The 24,541-nt window shown below is 49.7% G+C and overlaps 1 protein-coding gene across 1 annotated transcript; it reads left to right on the forward strand.

Annotated features, from left to right (window-relative positions):
* Positions 1 to 259: 259 nt before the first annotated feature.
* pcsk2 (proprotein convertase subtilisin/kexin type 2) lies at positions 260 to 24,536 on the forward strand. The gene is made up of 12 exons (XM_076038370.1): positions 260 to 836; positions 2,737 to 2,841; positions 7,854 to 7,967; positions 8,372 to 8,480; positions 9,573 to 9,610; positions 13,276 to 13,352; positions 14,448 to 14,536; positions 15,087 to 15,262; positions 17,112 to 17,327; positions 19,512 to 19,612; positions 20,314 to 20,541; positions 24,023 to 24,536. Exons 1-12 carry the CDS (start codon positions 651 to 653, stop codon positions 24,510 to 24,512), a joined length of 1,929 nt encoding a protein of 642 aa, XP_075894485.1. The 5' UTR covers positions 260 to 650; the 3' UTR covers positions 24,513 to 24,536.
* Positions 24,537 to 24,541: the final 5 nt, after the last annotated feature.

Genomic DNA, 24,541 nt, shown 5'->3' on the forward strand with positions numbered 1-24,541 from the left:
TGTGTGTGTGTGTGTGTGTGTGTGTGTTTGTCATAATTCTGATGTATTATTTTCTGGCGAAATAAATCCTCATGCAGCATCACGCTGGCAGCAAAATCTCACTGAACTGCGGCGAGGACGCGGAGGAATTCTCCAAGGTGCTGAAAGTGACTCCCGCCGCTCGTCGGGGAAACGGCGGGACACACCCGCTCGTGCCCCATTGGTACGACGTCACGCGCGGAAAGTATCCGAGCGAGCGAGGTAAATGAATTACGGATGAGGAGAGGAGGAGGAGGAGGAGGAGGAGGAGGAGAGACAGAAAGCTGAGGATGCAGCTTTTTTTTTTTTTTTTTTTTTTTGCCTCCGCGCAGCATCTGAGCGCCACACTTGAGCGACACCTCGGCGAAAATCCAACTTCCACCGGTTCAGAGCGGCTGAGGACGAGGAGATGCGTCCGATAAAGAATTGAGGCTCCGCTCCTCCTCCTCCTCCTCCTCCTCCTCCTCCTCTTCAACCTCCTCCTGCCCATCTCCAGCGAGGAGCACATCCCGCACGGCTTATCATTTTTTTTTCTTTTCTTCCTTCCTTTCTTTTTCTTCCAACCCACCCACAACCATCCCTCGCAGATCGACGGGCGGGCGGGCGGACCGACCACCAACCAGCCGGACACGATGTACGGATCTTCCCGACGTGGGACAGCGGCGGGATTCATAGCGATGCTGTGCGCGGTGCTGCTCGCTCCGCGGGCTGCGCGCGGAGTCCTGACGGACCATCTTCTCGTGCAGTTGCGCGAGGACGCGCAGCAGGACGAGGCGCACCAACTTGCAACACAACATGGGTTCCAGAGTGCCCGGAAGGTAAGGAAGGAGGGCTCGGGGTGGGGGACGCCCGGACGCGGCATGCCGGTCACAACTCCACCTGATCGCCGCCTCGGTTTGCGAAAGGAGACGCAACTCGAATTACTCCGCTTATTCAAAAATATTTGTCTGTTGTTGTTTTTTTTTTTTTTACCCATTAAAAAAAAAAAAGCATCTCTCACCGTCACAATCTGAACTGTATAACCCGCTGCGTTCAGTGCCCCCAAAATCCCGCGAGACTTTGCATGGTTTTTTATTTTTTGGTCCGACTTCGATACATTTTCCCTTCAACTGATTACGTCATTTCTACTAACCCCCCCCCACACCCCCCGAAACTAACAATAACAGTCCCAGGCAGGTTTCCTGTGCAGCAGCACCTCCTCTGTAATTCTGCTGCCGGCTGAAGTCTCTCTCAGACGCAGACACTCAAAGTGTACAATGACACCAGATGGAGGAGCGTGAAGTGGCGCCGGATAAAACACACACACAGCTTCTATTTCTGGTGGAGTTCTCCGGCTGAATTGCCGACTCGACGACTCAACCCTGTTAGTTGAGCGAGTGGCGGCGCCGGTCGTGACCTGCGGGACTGAGACGCGGCGTTTGGCTCTTCGCCTCCGTGCGCCCGGCGACGTGGTCAAAAGGTCAAAGGGTGTTATCGAGACATTTGTGGTGTAGCGCCGCCGGAACACGATTCCCACGCATTGCTCATTGCGTGTGCGTGCACGAGCGTGCACGAGCGCGCGTGCTGTCACACGTCAACGGGAAACGTGAGGGTGAAATGGGCTGAAGCCTCGGCTAGTGAGGCGTAGCAGCAGCAGCGGCAGCAGCAGCAGAGAGGTGCCTCCGAATGAGGATTCTCTTCATCTCTCTCTCACACACACACACACACACACACACACACACACACACACACTCGCACACACACACACAATTCTCGCCAGTTCAATCTGTAACTCATCAAAAGCTCAATTTTTTTTTTTTTTGCTAGCTGCTCATTATCCTCTGCGAGAGGGAAACCGTGGGCTCCCCCACCTTCCTCCTTCCCCCGGCCCCTCCCCCTCTTTCCCCCATCCCCTCCCCCCCCATCTTCTGCCTCCTTGCCTCCCAGGTTATGTAATCAGCTGCTATATTCGTCCAAATGGGGATATGCGCTGTTAAACAATGTATGCGTCTTACGAATTGTCTTCCATCCTGATTAAGAAGACGGAGACCAACGTGCTCGGAAGGTGGTGGGCGGCGGGTGAGGGGTGGGGTTGGGGGTTGGGGGGGTGGGGTCCAAAATAAAACCTTAAAGCCTCAAATCAGCACACGGCTGGTGTGAAGCAATACGGTGCAGCCTGTTTGTGTTTCCCCTCCCCTTCATTTCCCACCACAAACACAACAGAATAACGCACAGCTCCGAGAGATAAGAATAATCTCTGAATAAAAATGACAGTCTCTGAGAATTTCATTTGCACACTGGAACTGACAGGCGCGTCCGAGAGTTGTTTATTCTGCGGACCGAGCCGAACCTTGACTGCTACTGAGGCGTAAGAGGAGCGTCTTTAATCTCCAAACGGTGGTGGGGTTTAGGGCGGGGGGAGGGGGGGGGCCATCGGGGTTGATGCATCTCATCTGTCTGCCCTCCCGATTCATCACAGCGGCCGTCTTCACAAACACCCTCAGCGAAAAGCAGAGCGTGGAGACGACGGCCATTGTCCCCACCTGCAGCACGAGCCACCGTCCATTCAATCATTATTATCTATTGTGTTTCTTTCTCATTCCGTCTGGCATTTCCATTCTTGCCTCCGTGCCGTCCACCCCTTATCTCCCCGGCTCCTGATTCACTTTGCCCTTCTTTCTTTGTCCCTCTCTTTCTTTCTTTCTTTCTTTCTTTCTTTCTTTCTTTCTTTCTCTGCAGCTTCCCTTCGGAGAGGGGCTGTTTCACTTCTATCCTCAGGACACTTCAAAGAGGCGGAGTAAGCGCAGCGCACGCGGCAGACAGCGGCTTCAGAAAGACGCCAGGGTGAGTGGACGCCGCTGTGGGGACTTTTTGGAGGATCGCCGCTGACTTCACGTGACCTCGATGACCGTTGTCGGAAAAACCTTGCATTTATGTTGAACACAGCATCGTTGCACAACCCCCCACACAATTGCACAATTGCATCGTCAACATATAGAAAAACCCTCCCTAGGGTGTCCTGATGATGCTAAGCTTTTAGAGCTCGTGTTGCTTATTGTCGCTTTTCTTGGGTTTTCGAGAGCTTGTTGAAAGGCAGCGTCGTCTCCTCGTGGGTTAACGTGAACTGGATGCACCTGGTCTGTTAACATCAAAGCAGTTGTTATGCAAGACGGGGGAAAGGGGGGGGGGAACAAAACACTATGCGAGTCAGACAGGGCGGTTGTGAAGTGAAAGCCGCAAGCGACGAAGGGAGTATTGACAAACGCACAATGCAATGACGCCGAGATCGTGAGAATGAATCCGCCTTTAATTGTGCAGTACAGCAGAAATACGCTGTTGTTAATGGAATAAAGGGTGTTAACAAGGCCTGTCCAAACAAAAGAGAGGGCGCATGATTGTTTTTGTTCAGTCAACACTGACGGCAGCTCTGAACTGAGTGTAGAGGAGTAAAAGGATGACCAGTGATTCCACTGCCAAGCCGTAAGGGGAGAAAAGGCAAACCTTGTCAGGGCTCCACATCTACGTTGGCCGCCTCACCTGATAGTGGCGTCGGGGTGATATGTGGCGCCTCCATTGGTACGCCGCACGAAGGAAAAAGGTTTGCGCTCCAAAGCCGCTAGAAAAGCATCAGCGCCGACTGTGAAAGGAGTCCCATGGGGGGGGGGGCTGCGGCTGAGGGCGAGGAAAGTCCTGAATATCTGATGCGCCCGCCCCGCGCAAGGACACCACCGCACGGAGGCTTCGCCGCAGCGCCTGACGATGCTTTGAGCCCGAAAGGACGAGAAGTCTTTCTGTTTGCTCGAACAGCCTTCAGGTGCTAGCAAAGAAACGTCCCGGAAATAGAGACAACTCTGTGAATGTTGCACCAGGCTGAGACCTTCCCAAGAATCTATATTTAAACCAGCTGTCATTTGTACATCTGAAAAGAGCTCATGCGATTTTATTATTATTATCTCCTTGGGTGACTGTCTTAGATAGAATGTGCAATTGCTTTTTTTTTAACGCGAGGAATATCTATTTAACAAATCACATGGCAGCAAAAGCAAGTCCAAAAAAAAAAGTCCAAAAGGAAGTATCGGGGTCGAGGTGACTTTGAACATGTCAAAGCAGGCCGGTTGCTATATTTTCTCACTGACGGACTGGTCGGAAACGGAAGGAAGGCAGCAGGAGCTCAGACCTAACCGCCAGTTACAACCGCTGCCCATGGAATAGGATCAACCGATAGTAAGCAGCAGGTTGCACACCGTAGGTAAGAGCAAGTGCACCTCGTAACGGGAGCGCAGTTCCGCGCCGGAGCCCAGTAACGATCGAGCTGCCGCTGCTGCCGTAATCGGCGGCAAGACCTGCGGTGAGAGGAAAAGCACGACGGGGGATTGCAAAAAAAATAAAAATAAAAAATGACTCATGCCCACGACTTCATAAAACAGACAGGCTGTTTCACAATTAAGCATGATGTCAATATAATGGGCAGTTATATTGAATTTATTGTAGTGGAGCGCGGCGATGATACAATTATCGTATCCAGCAGCAAAAGAGCAGCCGCAGACGGCGTCGACTTCACATTTGATTGTGTGGGTGTGTGTGTGTGTGTGTGTGGGGGGGGGGGGGGGGGGTGGGGTGGGGTGGGAGTGATATAATTAAGGAGGGCGATGCTGTTCAGCTGATGCCTTAACGCTTGCTCTCTCATCTTGCAGAGACGGAATGTCATTGTCTGAAGAGGCACTTGCAGATCTTTTTCACACACTATGCACTTATAAACACTTGAAAACTGGTTGTTAAAAAATCAATATCCCTGATGGGGCTTTTTTTATATACTAATTTTTTTCTTGAGTCGAGAGCTTCGTGAAGATGGAGACAAACAAACACTTTTTTTTTCTTTCTTTCTTTCTGCTGAGCGCTGGCTCAGCAAAACGAACAAACGAAAACAACCTGGAGGTCCTGCTGCAGACAGTCAACCGGGCCGTCTAATTGCAGTTTGATAGAGGTGCTAATGAAAAAATAAACGGCGGCCACCTCGCCGAGCTAATGCGGCTAATGGAGATGAGACAGCAAGGACACGGCCGGGTCTTTGTTCCAGATGCCGGGGGTTTTAATCAGACGCTTGACGTGCTCATATGCAACGCGCCGGTTATTGATTCCTGCGGTGCCCTGGAATGGATGGGGGTCAGCTGGTCCGGTTTAATGGCAGCCTGTTTTTCACGCTGAAGGGTCTCGGCCGCTGCTCGCCGCCATATCTCAGTTCTACGCCCCTCGGTTCCAGCAGGACGTTCATTGATGGCAAAACAGGCTCGGCTTAGAAGGTGAAGAGTGTTTCAAATTGCTCAGGACTCGTCTTCTTTTTTTTTTTTTTTTCAATGATTCTTTACACTTTTGTTAGATCGAGGAAGATTTTTTTTTTTCTTTGAGCGGCAGGACTAAATGTACCGGTGGTCCGGTTCTTTATGTGCTCTATTAGCGGTGACCCACTTCCGACTCAGCCATCATGTTTTCCTCCCCCGGCCCTCCTTCTTCTGGGATTCCTTGTCCTTTTTCTCTTGATATGAGCTCCACAGAGTCTTAGAACACACACACACACACACACACACACACACACACAAAAAAAAAATTACTCAGCAAAAAGATGTTTGACGGTTTCCTTCCACACTTTGTGACCCACATTCTGCTTCTCAGCCGCCGTCTGCATGCACTCATTTGACGAAATGCAGTGCACTAAATGAACATCAGATGATTCATTGTGGCCCCGGCGCTCATTCGGAGCGCATTTATCGCCGTCATGGTGTGAGGAGTGCACTTCTTCACATTTTCCTCCATTGTGAACTTGCTCCAGTTAATGACTGCTGCGCGACATGGACAATAACTCGTGTAGCAGGGACAACGTTTTCAATCGTGCAAAAAGGCCTGGCCCTGCTGTACTCGGTGATTAACAGCAGTGCCGAATCACACTCTGACTCTGGAAAGGGAGCCAATCAGAGCTGAGTGGCTAAAATCAGGTGCAGCTGCGGGAGAACCAGGGTAAGACTACGCTGGGCGTTGGAGGCTCAAAACACACTGCTAAACCATAGCATTTTTTTTTTAGAAAATCTATCTTCTAATTTTGGAATCAATAAAGGTGCAAGGCTGAAATTCGGCATCTTTAAACAAGGTTTCCGATAGATAGATAGCTGTGACATTAATATTACGACTGGATTCCGAGCAGCAGCCTGCCACGCCGAAAGATTCGTGCCCTGGGGAAAGCCAGGACGGAGCGGTGATGAGATGCTGGTGGCGCCGCGTTCTGATTCGAAGTGAACTGGAGCGTTGTGAGCGGTGATGCGGCGGTGCGTGCTTCCTGTCTTTGTGACTTGTGAGTGGGCACCGGGCAGCGTGACCCGCCGTCTCGCCGGGGAAATACCAGCCCTCCTGCCAACTCACGGCGGTGGGTTGGCAGCATGAAAAAAAGCTGCAGGGATCGTGAAGAGAATTCCCGGCAGCCTCCTGTCCTGAATTTAACGACGAGACGATTTGGCACTGAAGTCGTCACAGAAAGCCGAAAATGTCGCTTGTGTGGGTGTCTTTTCTTTCTTCTTCTTCTTCTTCTTCTTCTTTTTTTTTTTTTAAAGGAGTAGTTTGCATTTCAACAGCCTGTTGACGTGCTGATATACAGCGTGTGTGCTTTGTGATTGCCTAGAGTGTGCCATAAAAGAAAGATGCGGATGAATGGGGTTGGGCCGTTTCAAATGGCTATCTTAAGTGCTTGCTCTGCTCGCTTATCTGTGATGGTAAACACACCGGACAATGCCTCCGGCTCTAGAGTGAATTTGCCAAAAGGGATAAACAGAGAGCCTCTTTAAAAAAAAAAAGAAAAAAAAAAAGACAGAAAGAAAAAGTCTGCCATCAGTGTGTTGAAAAACTAACAAGAAAGTGAGATTGCTGTAGTGTGAAAAAGGGTGTTTTAAGATGACAGGGAGACATATAAGGTTCAGCTTAATCTGTAGCTGTGATATGACAGTCGAGATTTCCCTCGTCTCTTCGCTGAATCGTCCCTACTGCTAGCTAGCTAGCTAACTGGACAGAAGAGAGACTAGAGAATAAAGGACAAATCAAACTGAAAACACACCTTCAAGGTTCAGATTAATCTGTAGCTGTGACATGACTGTCAAGATTTCCCGCATCTCTTTACTGAATCGTTTTTGCTCCCTCAAGCTAGCGAGCTGGCTAATTAGACAGAAGAGAGACTGAAGGATAAGGGAGAAATTGTAAAAGCACCTTCAAAAAACAAACAAAAAAAAAAACAGATGAAAAGAGACAGAAAATGATACAACCTTTGTGAAACGGATTTCAAGATCGAGTGTCCTCATATCGAAAGGGACCAATGGGATACCAGGTCCGGTCATTTTCTGTAATTTTCTCGGTGCGCCTGCAGGAAAAGATGCCTCGTAATTTTTTTCGCCAGCCACCCCGTGATGAAAAACCCTCCTCGAGTTTTAGCCGTGACATCCATCCCTGTCACTTACGCACTCCCTCCTATGTTATTTTGCCTGACAAGTGTTATGGCGGCAGTTCTTGCTGGTGATCTGACTCACTCGGGAGTGTCGCTGATGATTCAAAGGGACACAGGGCCCAGTTGTGAGAGCGTAACTAACATGGCCTTTTGCAGGGAGAAAAGCAAGAACAACAACAACAACAACAACAACAACAACAACAACAACATTACTTATGATCCCATCGTGGTGGTTTAAAGGTCCAGTTTGTAAAATTTATGGCCAGCAGCTGCAGCCTCACTCATCAGGACTGGCTTCTGTTTGGATCCCGTCGGTCCGATCCCTCCCTCGGCGTCGGCCCTGACCGCGTGCTTTCTCTTCGCTTTTGCTCCGCAGGTGAAGAACGTCTCCGATCAGGAGGGTTTCGGCCGCCAGAAGCGCGGCTACAGGAATCTCAATGACATCGAGGTCAACATGAGCGACCCCCTGTTCACCAAGCAGTGGTACCTGGTGAGTAATCAGCCGAGCAGCTGTCTGCACGCCAGGGACTGACCTTTCCACAACGGCACCACATTCCTCCGACCTTAATTACTCAGCAACTCGACCAGGTTCCCCAGTCGCAGCGGCGCCGTGCGTCGGCAGCATTCTTCAGTCTCTAATTAGCCCGTTGACGCTTTTGCGTCACCCGGTTTTTCCTCCCCGCTTGTTCGCCCAGAGTGGCGACCGTGACTTTTCCTCGCCAGTGGGAGGAGCTTGTGTGTCGCTGACATTTAGCGTCCTCAAATCTTCCCTTCCAAAAACCCTCCCCCATTTGCACAACCGCTCCGTCCCCGTCGACTTGTTTTTTTTTTTTTATCTCTAACGGGCGATTTTGACTCAGAGGTGACGTCGTCCCGTGTTTTGTGACCGAGCAGATAAACACGGGTCAGGCAGACGGGACCCCAGGGCTGGACCTGAACGTGGCTGAGGCCTGGCAGCTGGGCTACACGGGCAGAGGAGTCGTCATCGCCATCATGGACGACGGTGAGCGCTGTGTTTTCACACCCCTGAACACACGATAGAGGAATAAATTATTCACGCTGGGATGAGCTGTAGGCCTTTCTTTTTTTTTTTCTTTTTTTTTTTTTTTACTGCAGTGGGAAGGTTACTTTGAAGAATGTGTATGTTATTTCCGTGATATTTTGAGTCTTGTAATTTCCATCTAAATTCCATTTTTACTCAAGTGCCAAATGAAGCCCGAAGCGTTGCTCACAGGCGCGGATACGTTTTCACCAGCTGCTCTTCCATTTTGCAAAGTGACATAATTATTCAATTTACTTCAACATGACGGTTGCGAAACTCAAGTTGTCTTTGGTTTGCTTCAGGTACTCCAAAGACAGTTTATGTGGAACGACCCAGGATTTGTCATTTTTTTACGCATGGCTATCTGACTAGCTGATCCCAGTCCAATCGCCACACTGAATTGACAGCTCACACTAAAATATAATTAGAAAAGAATTAGATGAATCACGAGATAAACCTTTTGTGTCACCCACAAAGCATTGAAGAATATTTCCAAATATTTTGATCCTTGGGCGACACGGTGGCGCGGTGGTTAGCGCTGCCGCCTCACAGCAAGAAGGTCGTGGGTTCGATTCCGGGGCCCGGACCTGGGACCTTTCTGTCCCACGCAGACACATGTTCTCCCTGTGTCTGCGTGGGTTCCTTCCGGGTTCTCCTGCTTCCTCCCACAGTCCAAAAACATGCATGTGAGGTCAATTGAACACTCTAAATTGTCCGTAGGTGTGCATGTGAGTGTGAATGGTTGTTTGTCTCTATGTGGCCCTGCGATGAACTGGCAACTTGTCCAGGGTGTCACCCTGCCTTTGCCCTAAGACAGCTGGGAGAGGCTCCAGCAGACCCCCGTGACCCTGAATAGGAATAAGCGGGTATAGAAGATGGATGAATGAATGCATTTTGATCCTTCAAATTTCCTCAGTCAGACGTTTGCTCAACATTTTGCAAGTTGGTCGAGTAATCGCAGGCTTTTGGAGCTTAATAGGCTACGTGCTGAATGCTAATGTGCGCTACTGCTTAATTTGAACCCTCCTGAATTATGTTCACATCCCATTTCAGGCATCGACTACCTGCACCCGGACCTGGCATCCAACTATGTGAGTACCTCTGCGTGTTTTGGATTTTCGCACCAGCGTTTCTCACCTGAAACTTGGGCCTTCAGCCGCGACGGCCACATCCGCAGTCAGCGCGGCGGCTCACCGCGTCCCCTTTCGCATCGCTGGAGGACGCGGAGACAGGCAGCTGGCCGGCCAAGCTGTTTAATGTTAATGCACAACTGCGCCGCTCGGGCACAATGGCAGGCCGATCTGTCAAGGCGGAGATAATGCCAGGGAAGTTGGCGCTGCATAATGTGACGCTCCCTCCGTCGCCGGAATGCTGATAAAAGCGAGAGAGAAACGACTAAAGGACGAGAGGTGCTGCTGCGCTCGAGCAGAAAATGCAGCAGGCCGAATTTGGCAGGGCAGCCCAGTTTCGTGTGTTATGTCATAATCGGGGATCCAAGAAAAGGAAAAGTATAAATCCTTTTCATTTGATTCTTAGAACATGAGTCATGCTGCTTTTTAAATAAAACCCAAAGGCTTTTAAAAGGACCAATTTCTACCTATTTTCAGATCTCTGACTTTTTTGTAGAAAAACCCAGCTTCCTGCGAAAATCTCTTTTTAGCTTTTTTGCTAAAATTATACCTCGTTCATTGCACTGTGAATAAAAACAGGTCTTACCTGGTGGAAAAGGCATCACCAGCGTGGAAAAACTTACAAGTGATGCGTCAGTGCCCTCGGTGATGTCACAAGTGGGTGATTTCCCAGGCCTTCTACTTTTAGCACACATTTTCTGAAGCTTGTGAAAGAAGAAAAAGATGGACTTTTGTCACGAGCTGCACATCGCTGCTCCGACAACATCAGAAATCTGCCCGTCACGCGGCAGCGTTAGCTCAATTACTAATTTGAATCAGAATTTTCCACATAGAAGGTTAACATTTCCCATTAGAAACGACACGTGTCGGTCCCTTTCGGCCCGGACGCACACTTGCATCTGGCTTTGTTGCAGTCGTCATGGTGTTTTGCAGAGCCACACCGCCAGCCATCTCCCTCCCTCCCGTTGTTCGCTATCACCTGCACAAAGAGGATGAAACGCTTTGGAATGATGGAGATAACCAAGGACTCTGTGCGTGTGTGTCAGGGTGAAGCCCTGTCATGACGGACGGCTTCTGAGATGTGTCTCGATACCATGTGAGGAGGAGTGTGAGTCGAGTCTTTGTGACGCCTCCTATTTTTTTTTTTTTCTATTTTTTTTTACGGCGCATTTATGCACAGAACCTGAACTGTCGCTCTCAACCCGTTGACGCGTTTTCTACAGCTGCACGACCATTTTGCAAAGTGACATAATTAGTCCATTTACTTCCACGCGACAGTCGCAACGCTCAAATTGTCTTTGCTTAGCTTCAGCAGCTGCGACGTCAGCCGATGGGTTGTTGTTGTCTCAGACAGTTTATGTGCAGACCAAGACCAAGTATTTGTTATTTTGCATTTTGTCCCACTCTCTGTAGAAATCCATACACAGCATGAAATTTGGGAGAGGAGGCGGAAGTTGCTCAACGTGTTACACAATGCAAGCAGTGCCGAATATTTTGAGGCTGTCGCACTGAAAAAAATTCTGAAAATCAACCCGATTTGATGTCACAAAGGGAACCGAAATTCAAATTGCAAATTTTGCACTAATCCTGCCCTGTGTAACACTGCCACTCTATGTGCCTTTTAATTGCCCTCTGGGGACAAATAAAGTTTTTTTGAATTTGAATTTGAATTCAGATTGCAGTTTCCAAAAAACCTATTCCAGAAGATGTTGTGATTTCAGAATCGGTAGCGTGTGCTCCCTTAAGAACCAAATGCAATTTCTGTCTTTGCCACGGTCTCTTCGTTGAGGCAATTCACTGCATTCATGTCAGACCTTTAATATTTAACTGTGACAACGAGGCTTCGGCCTCGACCGCGGCAGCGGCGGCGGCGGTGGCGGCTCTCAAGGGTTCACTCAGATCGTGATGAGCCCGACGGAGGTTCGCTGGGGAGAGGTTGAGGTGGCCCAGACTGGTCCAATCCATTACTGGCCGGCAGACACCCGACGCAGAGTGTGATTGATGGATCGAGATATGAGCTGGAGGAACAGGAAAGTGATTTCCTGTCTCCGGTTTCTATGTAGAATGGGAAAAACAAAAAAACCCAAAAAACGTGCGAGCAAACGAGAGAGCATCAGAAAACCCTTCAGTGCAACAAGTGGGAAGTTTGACGGTTAAGATGACGCGTTCGCAGTATGACCTAACCGTAAAAAAAAAAGATAAACTGAGGGATTAATTGCTTGAAATCCAGTTCAATGATCTTTCCGGTCGTCAGTGGCCAGTAGACGTGTCCCCTGCCGGCGCTGTCGGCGGTCAATATCGAGCGCAGACAGCAGAGGAGAAAAGAAAGAAAAGAAGTCGGAGAGGCGAAAGAGAGGTCAGAGCAGATGGTGTGAATAACCTTCCACAGTGTTGCTGCACGGAAAGAAAACACATCAGACAATCTCAAGGGTGTCTGTTCATCGTGCTGCCTGCCTGCCTCTGCGTGTGCGCGTGCGTGTGTGTGTGTGTGTGTTTCCATCAGACACGGCCATTCTGATAATTATGTTGACAGCGCTGCCATCTCCCAGCAGACGCGTCTCCAGCGTCTCCTCCTTCCGCTGCTGTTTGTTCTGCTCCTTTTACTTTACCGGCCGTGTGGAATTAGATTCTGACGGCGGCGACGGGGGCCGTTACGTTCTCGGCGCCGAACCCCCCCGCCGGTACTGCACATTAGCACAGGCCACGGGGCAAAGAGATTTGCAAGTTACATTTATGTTCAGCCGGTTTTTGTTTTTTTTCTTCTGTTCTTTTCTTCTACAAAAACAGATTTACAACTGTTTTGTTTTATTTGTTTTTTTTCTCCTTCGCGGATGTTTTCGGTTGAGAGCCGTTCCTGTTTTGGAGCTCTCGTCGGAAGAGACAGAGATGCGGCGCAGCCAGCGGCTGGTTGGTTTGTTTCAACCGTGTGGATTCAAGCAAGGACGAAACTGGCCTGGTTTCATGTCAGCAACCCACTGATAGTCAGATTAGTCACTGCTATAAAAGTAATAAAGGAATGAGAAGAGGTTATTTTTTAAGAGATAATTTGATGAGGCAGGCTAATTGTGTAACATCTGACAAAGGAAGATAGAACCGTGTTTCAAATGTAGGTTTTGTAATGAAGACTAAATGATAACGCCTCCTCTTCTTCTTGTTGTTCTTCTCTTGTTTATTGCAAACTCAATGAGTATTTGTATCGCTTTTACACAGTATACAGCTCTTAGTTCTGTTTCAAACCCACCTGTGTTTCAGCATAGCCTAGCATGTTAGCATGCAAACTATTTTATGATCATTTAAATATAATATTAATAGTAATGCTAGTCGTAGTCAAACCTTATTACATAGAAGTAACAACTCATTATGTTGGCTTCCTATTTGACAATGCCTTATACTAGCTGCATTGGCATGCTAATTGCTAATTGTCTTCGCTATTGTTGTTATTGTTGCCATTGATGAAATTGCTTTCACCAAGCAGAGACAACAGCGTGCTGTTCACCTTGCAGCCGGCCTATCTCCACGTAAAGAACGACGTGGCCCCCAGTGACAATAACCGAACCCTTCCAGTCGCCGTTGTTTTCGGGGACGTTATTGTGTTCGTGAAACGCGTCTGTTTTGCTCCTTTTCAGAACGCCGACGCCAGCTACGACTTCAGCAGCAACGACCCCTACCCATTTCCGCGCTACACAGACGACTGGTTCAACAGGTAAAAGCTCACCCACCCAGCGACAAGCCTGTTTACACATCCTGGAGCCACTATTGATTTTCTATGCACATCAGGCACGGTGGCCGCCCGCGCCAACCCGGCTATTGTCCTGCACAACATGATGGGAAACATGATGCCTGTTATTACGTGCGCACTTTAGGGGCCTCGTAGCCAATGGGAGGTCTGGCTGGACCGCTCTCGTGGCTGTCGCCAGTGGCGGCGGCGTCTTTCTGTCTGATAGCGTCTTATCTGAGCCCCATCACCGATTCGCAGCGGGTGATCCACTGTCACGGCAACACGTGTCCAAGAGACAGACAGAAAAAAAGGGAACACATCCTTTGTCCGCACCTCCTCCGCCCTCCTATTCCGGCTCTGTGTCTCCATCTGCCTCAGCTGCATACGTGCGTGTGTGTGTGTGTGTGTGCGTGTGCGTGTGCGTGCATGTGCGTGCGTGTGTGTGGGAGTGATGAGGGAGTGTTTGGGTTTGCCAGTGTAGCAGTTGCTGACTGTCGGGCACAAACTCGACGGCTAATCAGCTGGATGTTATAAATAGCCGCGGCTGGCTGTAGCAAAGCATGCTGGGAGAGAGGGGTTGACTCTCTCTCTCTCTGCAGTGTCCCTGCGGGAGAGTGGGGGGGGAGGGGACGGGGGAGTAGATACACATCGCACGGCGGCGCGCAACGAAAAAAATAAAAACGCCGACGTGCAAACGCACAATCAGACCGAGGATGGATTAATGTCTCGATTTAAAAAGAAAAGAAAAAAAAGAAAACCTGCTCATCTTTCTTAAGGTCACAGAAATTATAACGTTAATGCGGATTGGTGCAGTGAATCCCACGCCTTTTACAGTGGTGGATTCCCTCATCGCGGTGTCGCACAAAGTCGTCAGAAATGCGATTAGCATCTTCAAACTCAACTCCCACGTTTCTGCAGATTGATGCAAATTCATGCAAATCCTTCCCTTCACCACACCACACCTTAAGAATAATAATAATAACAATAACAATAATAATAATAATAATAATAATAATAATAATAATAATAATAATAATGATAAAGAAACACATCCTCTGCCTCTTTCTTTCCTGTCACCAGTCACGGAACCCGCTGCGCCGGAGAGGTGTCTGCGGCCGCCAACAACAACATTTGCGGTGTGGGAGTTGCCTACAACTCCAAGGTGGCAGGTGCGTGTGTGTGTGTGTGTGTCAGAGTGTGTGTGTGTCATATTAGAGCTCCAGTTTCGGTTCGGCCTGTGAGAGGAATAACAACGAGGCTGGCGCGGCCGGCTCGAGGAAATTACTGTTTTGATAACGGTCATGATGGAAGGATCAAAGGTATGATGAGGTGGATTCACTCTGAGGTAAAAAGGGGGGGAGAAAAAAAAGAAGTGAGGCAGCCTTACTGGGCCAGGAATATATCTCATCTCGCCTTACAGCTTCTAGCTATAGCAGTGAAAAAAAAGTTTTACCCCAAATAAATGACACACAAGGAGCGAAAATTTAAGTTTGCAACCCAAATAAATACATTTGAGAAATAAACTTACATTTGAAAATGCGTTCTTGAGAAATGTCACAGTATCATATAGAGACTGTGTTTTACCGTAAGGCAGCTATGAGTCTGTTAACAACGCTGTGGTCCAGCATGAGAAGCAGCTTATTAAAAAAAAAACCCTGAAGCCCTGGATTGTAATAATCAGCCTGGTTTGTGAACGGTCCCCCCCCCATCCCCTTCCAGGAATCAGGATGCTGGACCAGCCCTTCATGACCGACATCATCGAGGCCTCGTCCATCAGCCACATGCCTCAGGTCATCGACATCTACAGCGCCAGCTGGGGCCCCACCGACGACGGCAAGACGGTGGACGGGCCGCGCGAGCTAACGCTGCAGGCCATGGCCGACGGCGTCAACAAGGTAGCGGGGCAGCAGTAGTGGAGAGTGGAGTTTTATGTTACTTTTTACTTCCTCTTCTGTCAGTCAGCTGACTCATCTCGCATCTTCATTGGCTGTCCGGTACATGTGACATCACCAGAGGTGGGGAGGAACAAAGTAAAAAAAAATACTTAGATTTTTCAAGTACCTGACTTTTTACTTTTACAAAAATCTATGCTTTCTACTTCTTACATTGGAAAAACATGCTTGTCCTTTTTGTTTGAAAGTGTTATGAAGGTACAGATTCTGTTAAAAGTAATTTGCTTATAATATTATAGTTGCTGTTGTTGCTCGAAGTGGATCAATTTGAACTACGCTGTTGTGTAGTTCATATATCATATTTCAGAGGGAGATTATCTTGGAGAACCTCGACTTTGGGGTCACTATTCAGTTCTTCATCAATGACAAAAAAATGCTACTTTACTTTTTTTACTTAAGTAGATTTAAACACAAGTATCCATACTTTTACTTTAAGTAGACAATGTGAATTCTTTTTCCACCTATGGACATTACACACTGTGCGTGCCGGGCTCATCTCGGAACGCCTTGCACACTACAGGATTTCTACCGGCATATATTAAACATGTTTGTTACTTATCGGCCTCTCCTCCTGAGGCCGAGCGAGGGGGTCGGACTGGACGAAATCACCCTTAACGCACTCTGAGAAACATGAAAATCCAACGTGACGTCGTCTGCAAACATCAGACAGTCGAGTCTGACTTTGATCAGTAGGAATTATCCTGTAGTGTTTACCCGCCTTCAGCTTGCAACAGAGAGCCGGATGTGATTAGGGGAGGTTCCACAATGCAATAAGGCACAATGGTGGTTAGCCTCGTGAAAATGCACAGGCGGTACGTGCAGGCTCGTCCGAAGCGAAAGTGCAAAAAAAAAAAAAAAAATCTGTCGACCAATCACGCGGCCTTCCGCAGCCCATCACGTTTTCGAACGACTGGCCGCAAGTGAAGACATCTGCAAATTCACCTGTAATGACAACAAGCTAAACAGTCGACAGTCAGCGGATGATGGAAGTAAATGAGAGCGGCGTGCCGTGGCAGATGAAAGCGCTCCTTCTCTCCCCCGACCTGCCTCGGCAACACAAACAGGGAGCAGCGAGGGGAGACGACTCGGCACCGCTTCCTCCTCTTGATCCTTTGTTCCGGAGGGAATCGACCGGCTCCTTTTGTAGAAACAGGTGCTCTCTGCGTGCAGCCAGTCACTTGTTTAAAGCATAAAGCGCTGAATGGCGAACGAATCAGAAATCCTCTTCTCCTTCTGAACGGAGACTCAGAAAATCAACTTCCTTGTCTTGTAATGTCAATATTTTGGAGTGGTTTTCTTTATTTTTGCCCCGTGCGGGATCCTTGCGAGCAAAGCTCGAAATACGACCATCGCCACGATAACAAACAGAACCGCTGATGATTCACGTTTGGGAATGAAAGAACAGCATGATGACTGGACCCGCAGCGGTTCGCGGCACAATTGATGCTGGACAGAAATGGAGAAAAAAAAAAAAACAATTTCTGTGTCACCTCCATTTAGTAAAGCGATTGTCTGTATTTTCCATGAATGCCCCCTTTTTTCTGCGGAAATGATTGTGTTGACGAACCGTCCATTCTCTTCTCCCGTCTGCCGGTGCGGACGCACAAAGGCTCGTAATGAGCGAAAAGTAATTAAGAAAAAACAAAATGAATCAGGATGTGAGTGAAAGGTTAAAAAAGACGAATAGACGTGGTTGATTGGACTGTCGGTCAATTTGAGGTGCAATTTTCTTTTCTTTCCCTCTGTCTGTCTGACTGCCTACCTTGTCCGCCTGTCTGCCCGTCTCCTGCAGGGCCGCGGGGGCAAAGGCAGCATCTACGTGTGGGCGTCGGGGGACGGCGGCAGCTACGACGACTGCAACTGCGACGGCTACGCCTCCAGCATGTGGACCATCTCCATCAACTCGGCCATCAACGACGGGCGCACGGCGCTGTACGACGAGAGCTGCTCCTCCACCCTGGCCTCCACCTTCAGCAACGGCCGCAAGAGGAACCCCGAGGCCGGCGTTGTGAGTGTGTCTGCCTTCACGCCGCTCCCAGCGTCCCTGTGAAAAAGGCTGAGGCCAACGGGCCAAGTGCACTGTGCTCCTCTTTTCAAAGAGGAGTCCTCGTCGGCTGGTTGAACTTTAGAACGAGCTCCTTTTGGCCGTGCGCAGCAGGCGGCAGCGTCTTGGGCTCTTTTTTTGTTCAGGGGTCTGAATGAGATCCGGGCAGGGTGGGGGTGGGTTCAGGCCGGAGAAGCCGTTGTTGGTGGTAATTGCCGTCTGGTCTCAGCCTTTTAACGGAGGCTCAGGTGGTGCCACTGTGCGCTTCTGATCACCTGGCTGGAGGTGCCCTTGACCGGAGATCGTCGCATCATCACATTAATTGACACGTGAGCAAAAGCATCAATGTAAATATGCCAGAGTTAGCATGAATGCTAATTTTCTAATCCAACTCATCTGATTTGTTATTAACCACTGCTTAGGGGTCTTTTTAAAGGTGGTCTAGTTGTGACAGCTTCTGATATGAGCTGGCAGTGAGTTCCAGGACTGTGTTCCTCTGATGGACACCACCATGAGTGCCCAGGGGACCTTCTTCAAACCAGTTACTTGACTTCCTTTGACCCTTGACAACAATGAGGGATTTTCCTCCGCGCAGCTGCCGCTCAATGGATATTTCTTCCCTTATGGGACTTTCGTTCTCTGTGAATCCTATAGACGGATGCGGTGAAGATCAGCAGCAGTTTGAGAAATCTCAAGGCGAGCTTCTTCAAAAGTCACTTCAACCCTCTTTTCTTCCTCATTCTGGGGCTCAGATTGAACTCCAGCAGGCCGCCTTCACCGCGTGCCTGGATGCACTGAGTTGCTGCCGTGTCGTTGGCTAATTAGCTATTTGTGTTAGCAAGCGATTGAGCATTCGACCTAAATAAAGTGGCCGGTGAGTCAGTTTTGTCTTTTGCCACAAGCAGTGGCGGCTTTCGCCCTGCGTGAAGCACTAAAATGGTCCGACTGCTTGCCTGAGCGTGGCCGTTGGGGCCGTTGAACTGTTTATCTACTGAATGATCAATAAAAAAATAAACAAGGAGCGGCTGACTCACCGCTTAAACACGCTGGAGGGAGCCTGACCAGCTGCTCGCTCCCTCCAGTCGTCAACATTTCCCTGAATGCGACGTAAATGGCCGGCTTAAGCACATTAGCGTCTGCGTTGCGACAAGATAAACAACCTTCCTCTGAAACTCTGCAACGTGCCGCTGCGTTTGCGCTCGCGATTATGCAAAACCTTTGGCTGTTGACAGAGACACGAAATCCCCCGGGATCGCCCGTCTAATTTCAGGCAGTCTGTTAGCTTTACTAATGAAGCATCAAATTAAATTACTAAAATGTTTGTTTATACGAAGCAAACTTTGGGTCCCGGTGTGTTTACGCAACGGCGGTCGGCAGGCGCTGGGCCTTCTGGTTCGTACTTTTTTCATAATTCTTGACGGAGTTGAACACAGATCAGAGGGATTTCATTCACTGGGATTTGTCCAAACACCAAAAAGATATGTCTCGACAAATTAAACATTGACTTTTCGAGTTTTCAAGAATTGTATTTGAGGAAGAGAGGATTATGCTAAAGTTATTGATGTAAAAAGCTGTCAGTTTTTATTTTAGTTATGGAGATATTTTATGATTCCAGTCCTTTTCTATCTCTATCTCTATCATGAAATATCTAATTATATTTGGCTCATGACTCTTCCTCAGTCAGCTGCCTTTACCTCACCTTTGGTTCACATTTGTGTGACGCTCGTGACTTTGTGCTTCTTTACGAAGACGGCTCGAGGTCGCGGCGGCTGCCTGTTGAAACCGCAGCTTCCAATATCCTGTTTTGCTTTTGTCCCTCGCATCACACTGAACAAAATTAAACCGAGATGCTATTATTTATTTCGCCGGCAGACAAAGGAGCCGAATGCAGGGCCAATAACTGCGAGATAGGATCAGCAGCATTTGATGAAGGTAGACATGGAAAAACCCAACTGTGGCTTGTGGGTGAACAGCCTGAGGGAAGTGTGAAAAAAGGTTAATAAGGCAGCTTCAGGGCCAGGTGTTTGGAGGTGAACTCTAACCCTGGAGGGTGACACAATCAGCCCCAACATCACCACTCCTGGAGAAACAGAACTGAAGAGAGAAATGAAATCTTGCTGAGTGTCTCCTGTGATTTCGTCCCTCCAGGCCACCACGGACCTGTACGGAAACTGCACTCTGCGTCACTCCGGAACTTCCGCAGCGGCTCCAGAGGCAGCAGGGGTCTTTGCGTTGGCTCTGGAGGCCAAGTGAGTGCTCTGCTTCCACACACCTACAATGTTCTGCCGGTACTGCTCCAGTCGCAGCAAAGTCAACACCATCTGTTATTGGTGCTGTGGGTGCATATTTGATTTCCTTTGATTTGAGAACAGATTATTCCTCCCGGATGATTAAATATTTCAGAACGCACGCTTTCATGCAAACCCACCCAAATCCCTTATCAACAAGTGTGACAAATCTAAGTCTAAGATTTAGCCTTCCTCCAGCTCCCAGAGGAGGGCCTTCAAAGTGCTCCATCCTCTGAATGGAGATTCTGCCACCATTAAGTCACCCCGCCGAGTGCTGCCGGGCTGGGAAGAAGAACTGTTTGCTGTGCACACACAGTAATGATGTCGGGTGTGGGGGAGGGGCGGCTGCTCATCCTGTCCGGCGGTAAACACCCCGCGGGGCTGTCAGGACGAGTGCGCGACCTTTTTTTTACTGCCCGAGCACACTTGAGGCGTGCGGCGGTGGTGGCGGGCAGCCAGTGAGTCAGCGGCAGGCGGGAGACACAAACACGACAAGCCATCTGGCACAAAGTCGTTGCACGCTGGTGTGTGGATGACGGATGGTGTTTAATCAGGAGCTCTGCGCTAAGTGTTAAGTAAATTCTTATTAACTCCGCCCCTCCCGCTTCTTCTCCTTCTTCTTCTTCTTCTTCTTCTTGCTCGCTTTGTCGCCGTAACACCAGCCCCAACCTGACGTGGAGGGACATGCAGCACCTGTCGGTCCTGACCTCCAAGAGGAACCAGCTGCACGACGAGGTCCACCAGTGGAGGAGGAACGGCGTGGGCCTGGAGTTCAACCACCTCTTTGGCTACGGCGTCCTGGACGCCGGCGGCATGGTGAAGATGGCCAAGGAGTGGAAGACGGTGCCGGAGCGCTTCCACTGCGTGGCCGGATCCATCCAGGAGAGCCAGTGAGTCACGTCTCTGCGGAGTCGCTCCGTCAGCGCGGGCCGAGATCAAAACATCCCTGGCAAAGACGTCGGTGGGGGAAAACACTGCTGAACTCAAGAGACACACTCATCTAATTACTGGGCAATCCCAGTACGGCTTAATTCAATCAAACAGCTGCGATGGGAGTGTCCACTTCATAACCCTTGTAATATTTAGAGCAGTTGCTCCGTCTGCCTGATGATCCCGCAGATGCAGAGTGGCACAGACCGATAACCTGGCGGCTGATTATTGATAATGCGTCTGTCTCTTGACACCGTCGTTTCCAGACCAGGGCGGTGTATTCTTTCTGAGATCTCCGTCCGCTCTGCGGCTCCCTCCCGCCCACGCTCGGAAAACATAAAGGTCGGATGAACAGACCGCTCGAAAATGTCAATAGGCGCGCATCTGAGTGCCTGTCTGCCCCGATTCGTCAGCCCCTACGGTCGTCTGGTGACTGTTCCGGGGAGAGGTGAGCTAGTCCGCATTCAAACCGCATGTCCAAATGCTCACAATTGAGCTAAAATATTGTTTAGTGTGTACACGGGGTCAGAATAAACCCCGGGAGTTTCGGAAATATCGTCTGCAAAGCAGCAGCTGGTGTCGCGAGAACCTCCGGCGCTGTCCGTGGTGCTGAAGGAGCAGCCCGCCCCTGACCTCAGCCTCTTTATCCCCGTCTCCTTCCAGATCATTCGCCGAAAATAACCCCCCTAATGCAGCCCGTCCTGCGCCGCGGAATATTAACAAGTCGCGTCGCGAGGCAATTTGCAGTCATGACAAAAAAAGTGAGACGGCGGCTCGGTTCGCCTGTCACGCCGCTCGACACGTCCCGGCGAGAAAAAAAAAAATCATTACAGTCTGCGGCGCTGACGGAGATACGATCGAATTACGTCTTCTGTCTAGCGGATACATTTCGACACAGAGAGAGAGAGAAAAGGAAAAAAAAGAACATGGTTGCGGACCGAATTTTGAATTTCTAACCGACTTTGTGCTTGAGTGAAGCCCCAGACTCCCCGGATGCTGCTGCAGTTGAGATCTGCTCACCGTCACTACCTCCCCGCCCTCCACCCTCCATCCGACCACATCAGGCGCTATCTTTCCTTGCATCACTCTATCTCCTTCCCTTCATCTCATCTCATCATCTCTCCCAGCATCCATCTGTCTATTATATCCCCAGGCAGTGAGCCTGTCTGACTGTCTCCACCTGTGTGCAGTGCGCTGCCACACAAAGGGAAAGACAGGAATCCTTTGACAATCGCAAAGACGTCCCTTTCTTTTCCGGGGTGGATTCCACATAAACAGCGTGGGCGGTTTCTCCTCAATGTCACAAACTGTTTCTTTTTTTCCAGCCGGCTTCCACCAGCTAGTTTTTCGATTCTTGCCACCCGAGGGCCCCCCGCTGCTCGCCGTGTCATATTTTCCCCTCAGTTCACTGTTTCCGAAGCAGTGGCAGATATATAATTACAAAACGCCCACCTCTGATGATAATATGTCAGCAGGAGGGTGGGGGGGGGCGGGGGGGGGGAGTGCAAAATTAGCAATAACCACAGAGACGGAGACGGAGATGCGGAGATGTTTGCCAAAGCACCGATTTTTCAGCTGTTATGATTTTTGCGGAGGCTCGCGCAGCCGCCGGAGGACTCCTCATTACCTGGGGGAACGCGGCACACAGACTTTTTCTTTTTTAATCTCCAAAGTCCAGACACGTCGCAGGCATCCCTCGTCCTCCCCGATGACCGACTGCTGTAATTACTCTGGCATATTATCAGATGGTGGCGGCGGTGCACTGGCTGAATAGAGCCTTATTTTTTTTTTTTTTACCTGCACTGCGAATTCATTTTACCACCACGCCAGTGGCACCAATGAGACAGAAATGAGATTTATTTTTAATTAAAGCTGCAATTTTTTCCTTTGGGCTATTTGTTGTGAAAAAGCTGAAAGCGTTCCGGCTGGAAGGGATTAAACGCTCGGTTTTCCTGGGAATACTCACAGCCTGCTGAACGGCTGCTTTCTTGTAATTATTTTTCCAATCTGGTCGACTGAAGCGTCTCCCTCATTCAGCGTCGCCGCCCCCGCCGGCACACCTGACGCCCCGCCGTCCTCCACACGTCCTCCTCTGCCTTTAATAAAGCCATTAAGCCCCCTCGCGGTCTTTGACCGCCTCCCTCGCCCCGCCGCGTCCGCACTCTTCCTCCCCGTCCTTCTGAAGAGACGTGCGGCAGTGCTGCCTCTCCGGGCCCTCAAAGCAGAGCAGACGTCCCTCACAGCGCGTTCCGAACAAAAGCCGTTGTTGCAGAGAGAGAGGGAAGAATGTCACCCAGCGGGAAGAATTCATGACGGGCAGCGGCACGACTTCACGCTGGGAGTCGTCTGTAGAACAATGAAAGGATAATGACGGAGTAGACAGACGTGTCATTGGGTAGGCAGGATGATGGGTGGGTGTGCAGGTAGGTTGGTAGAGTCAGGCATCCATCCGTCATTACACTATATTACCGTCGTAGCTGTGATTTGGAACAGCGCTGGATGGGTCCCCGGAGGGGTCACGTGTCACTCGAGAGAGTCGGTAAATTGGTTCAGGAAATGCAGAACAATCACGTATTGCATCAAAACAAAAATCTCCTCTTCTGATCTGTCTTGACTCAATCGAAAGGCGGAGGCTCTGAACCTTCAGTTTAGTTTAGTTCATTTCAGTCATAGCCTGTACACACTTCAAAACAGCAGAAGGGGAAAAAAAAAAAACAAATTCACAATTTGACTGAAAAAGACTCAGGCAGAAGCAAAGCTTATTAATGCCCGCGTACTACTCATCTTAAGATAAAGGAAAAAAAACCTAACATACACATACACTAGCACACATACACTAGCACACATACATAGCTCTTTTCCCCTTTTTTTCAATTGCAGATGTAACTCCCACATATAATTGCACATAATGATTTTTTGAACATAACAAAGGAACCTGGTGAAGCTCTTGGGGAGAAAAGTATCACGGAGGAACTCGGAGGGCGACAGCTTTTTTTTTTTTTTACGAGACACCCATATATAGCGGAGAAAATAGAGGGTGGTGGTGGTGGGTGGGTGGGTGGGGGTGGGGGATGGTTATTGCCTTTCACTGGAGGTAAATGGCGCTGTGATGAAAGGAGTCAGGGCAATCAGCGGTGCTATTGTGTGGCGCTGGGGGCAGGTTGAAAAAGAGTCCTAATTCTGTCAGGGTTGGATGTTTCTAAAAGGGCGGGGGTGAGGGTGGGGGAGGGGGTGTAGGCGGGGGAGGGATCTGGGTCAAGAGCTGCGTTCGCCCAGGCACTCAAAGGATGGGCGGGGCTGACGGACATGAGAGGCACTCAGACAGAGAGGCCCAAAGCCACGCAAGCTATTTATAGCCTTCTTCAAAATACTTCTTTCACTTTTACTTTTTTTGCTCCTCGTTGCTTTTAACTCCGTATCTTATTCTTGTCGTTCCTCCAGTAAAATCCAATCTGGCAACAAGCTGGTGCTGACCATCAACACCGACGCCTGCCAGGGCAAGGACAACTTCGTGCGCTACCTGGAGCACGTCCAGGCGGTGGTGACGGTCAACGCCAGCCGCCGCGGCGACCTCAACATCAACATGAGCTCGCCCATGGGCACCAAGTCCATCCTGCTCAGCCGGAGGCCCCGCGACGACGACTCCAAGGTGGGCTTCGACAAGTGGCCCTTCATGACCACCCACACCTGGGGCGAGGACCCGCGGGGCACCTGGCGCCTGGAGGTGGGCTTCCAGGGGGAGGAGCCCCAGCGTGGCGTCCTGAAGGAATGGACTCTGATGCTGCACGGAACACAAAGTGCCCCTTACATAGACCAGATAGTGCGCGATTACCAGTCCAAGCTGGCCATGTCCAAGAAGGAGGAGCTGGAGGAGGAGCTGGACGAGGCCGTAGAGCGGAGTCTGACCAGCCTGCTGAGTAAAAACAATTAGACCCCCCCCAACCTTCCACCCTCCCCCCG

The sequence above is a fragment of the Nelusetta ayraudi genome, unplaced genomic scaffold, assembly GCF_046127955.1.
Source record: "Nelusetta ayraudi isolate G7.1 ecotype Tasmania unplaced genomic scaffold, CSIRO-AGI_Nayr_v1 ptg000056l, whole genome shotgun sequence".
Taxonomy (NCBI): Eukaryota; Metazoa; Chordata; class Actinopteri; order Tetraodontiformes; family Monacanthidae; genus Nelusetta; species Nelusetta ayraudi.

Coding starts and splice junctions, on each gene's coding strand:
- pcsk2 (XM_076038370.1), top strand. CDS start 651: ATGTACGGATCTTCCCGACGTGGGACAGCGGCGGGATTCATAGCGATG. Junction 13,353..14,447: donor ACAGACGACTGGTTCAACAG/GTAAAAGCTCAC, acceptor TCCTGTCACCAG/TCACGGAACCCGCTGCGCCG. Junction 15,263..17,111: donor TGGCCGACGGCGTCAACAAG/GTAGCGGGGCAG, acceptor CGTCTCCTGCAG/GGCCGCGGGGGCAAAGGCAG.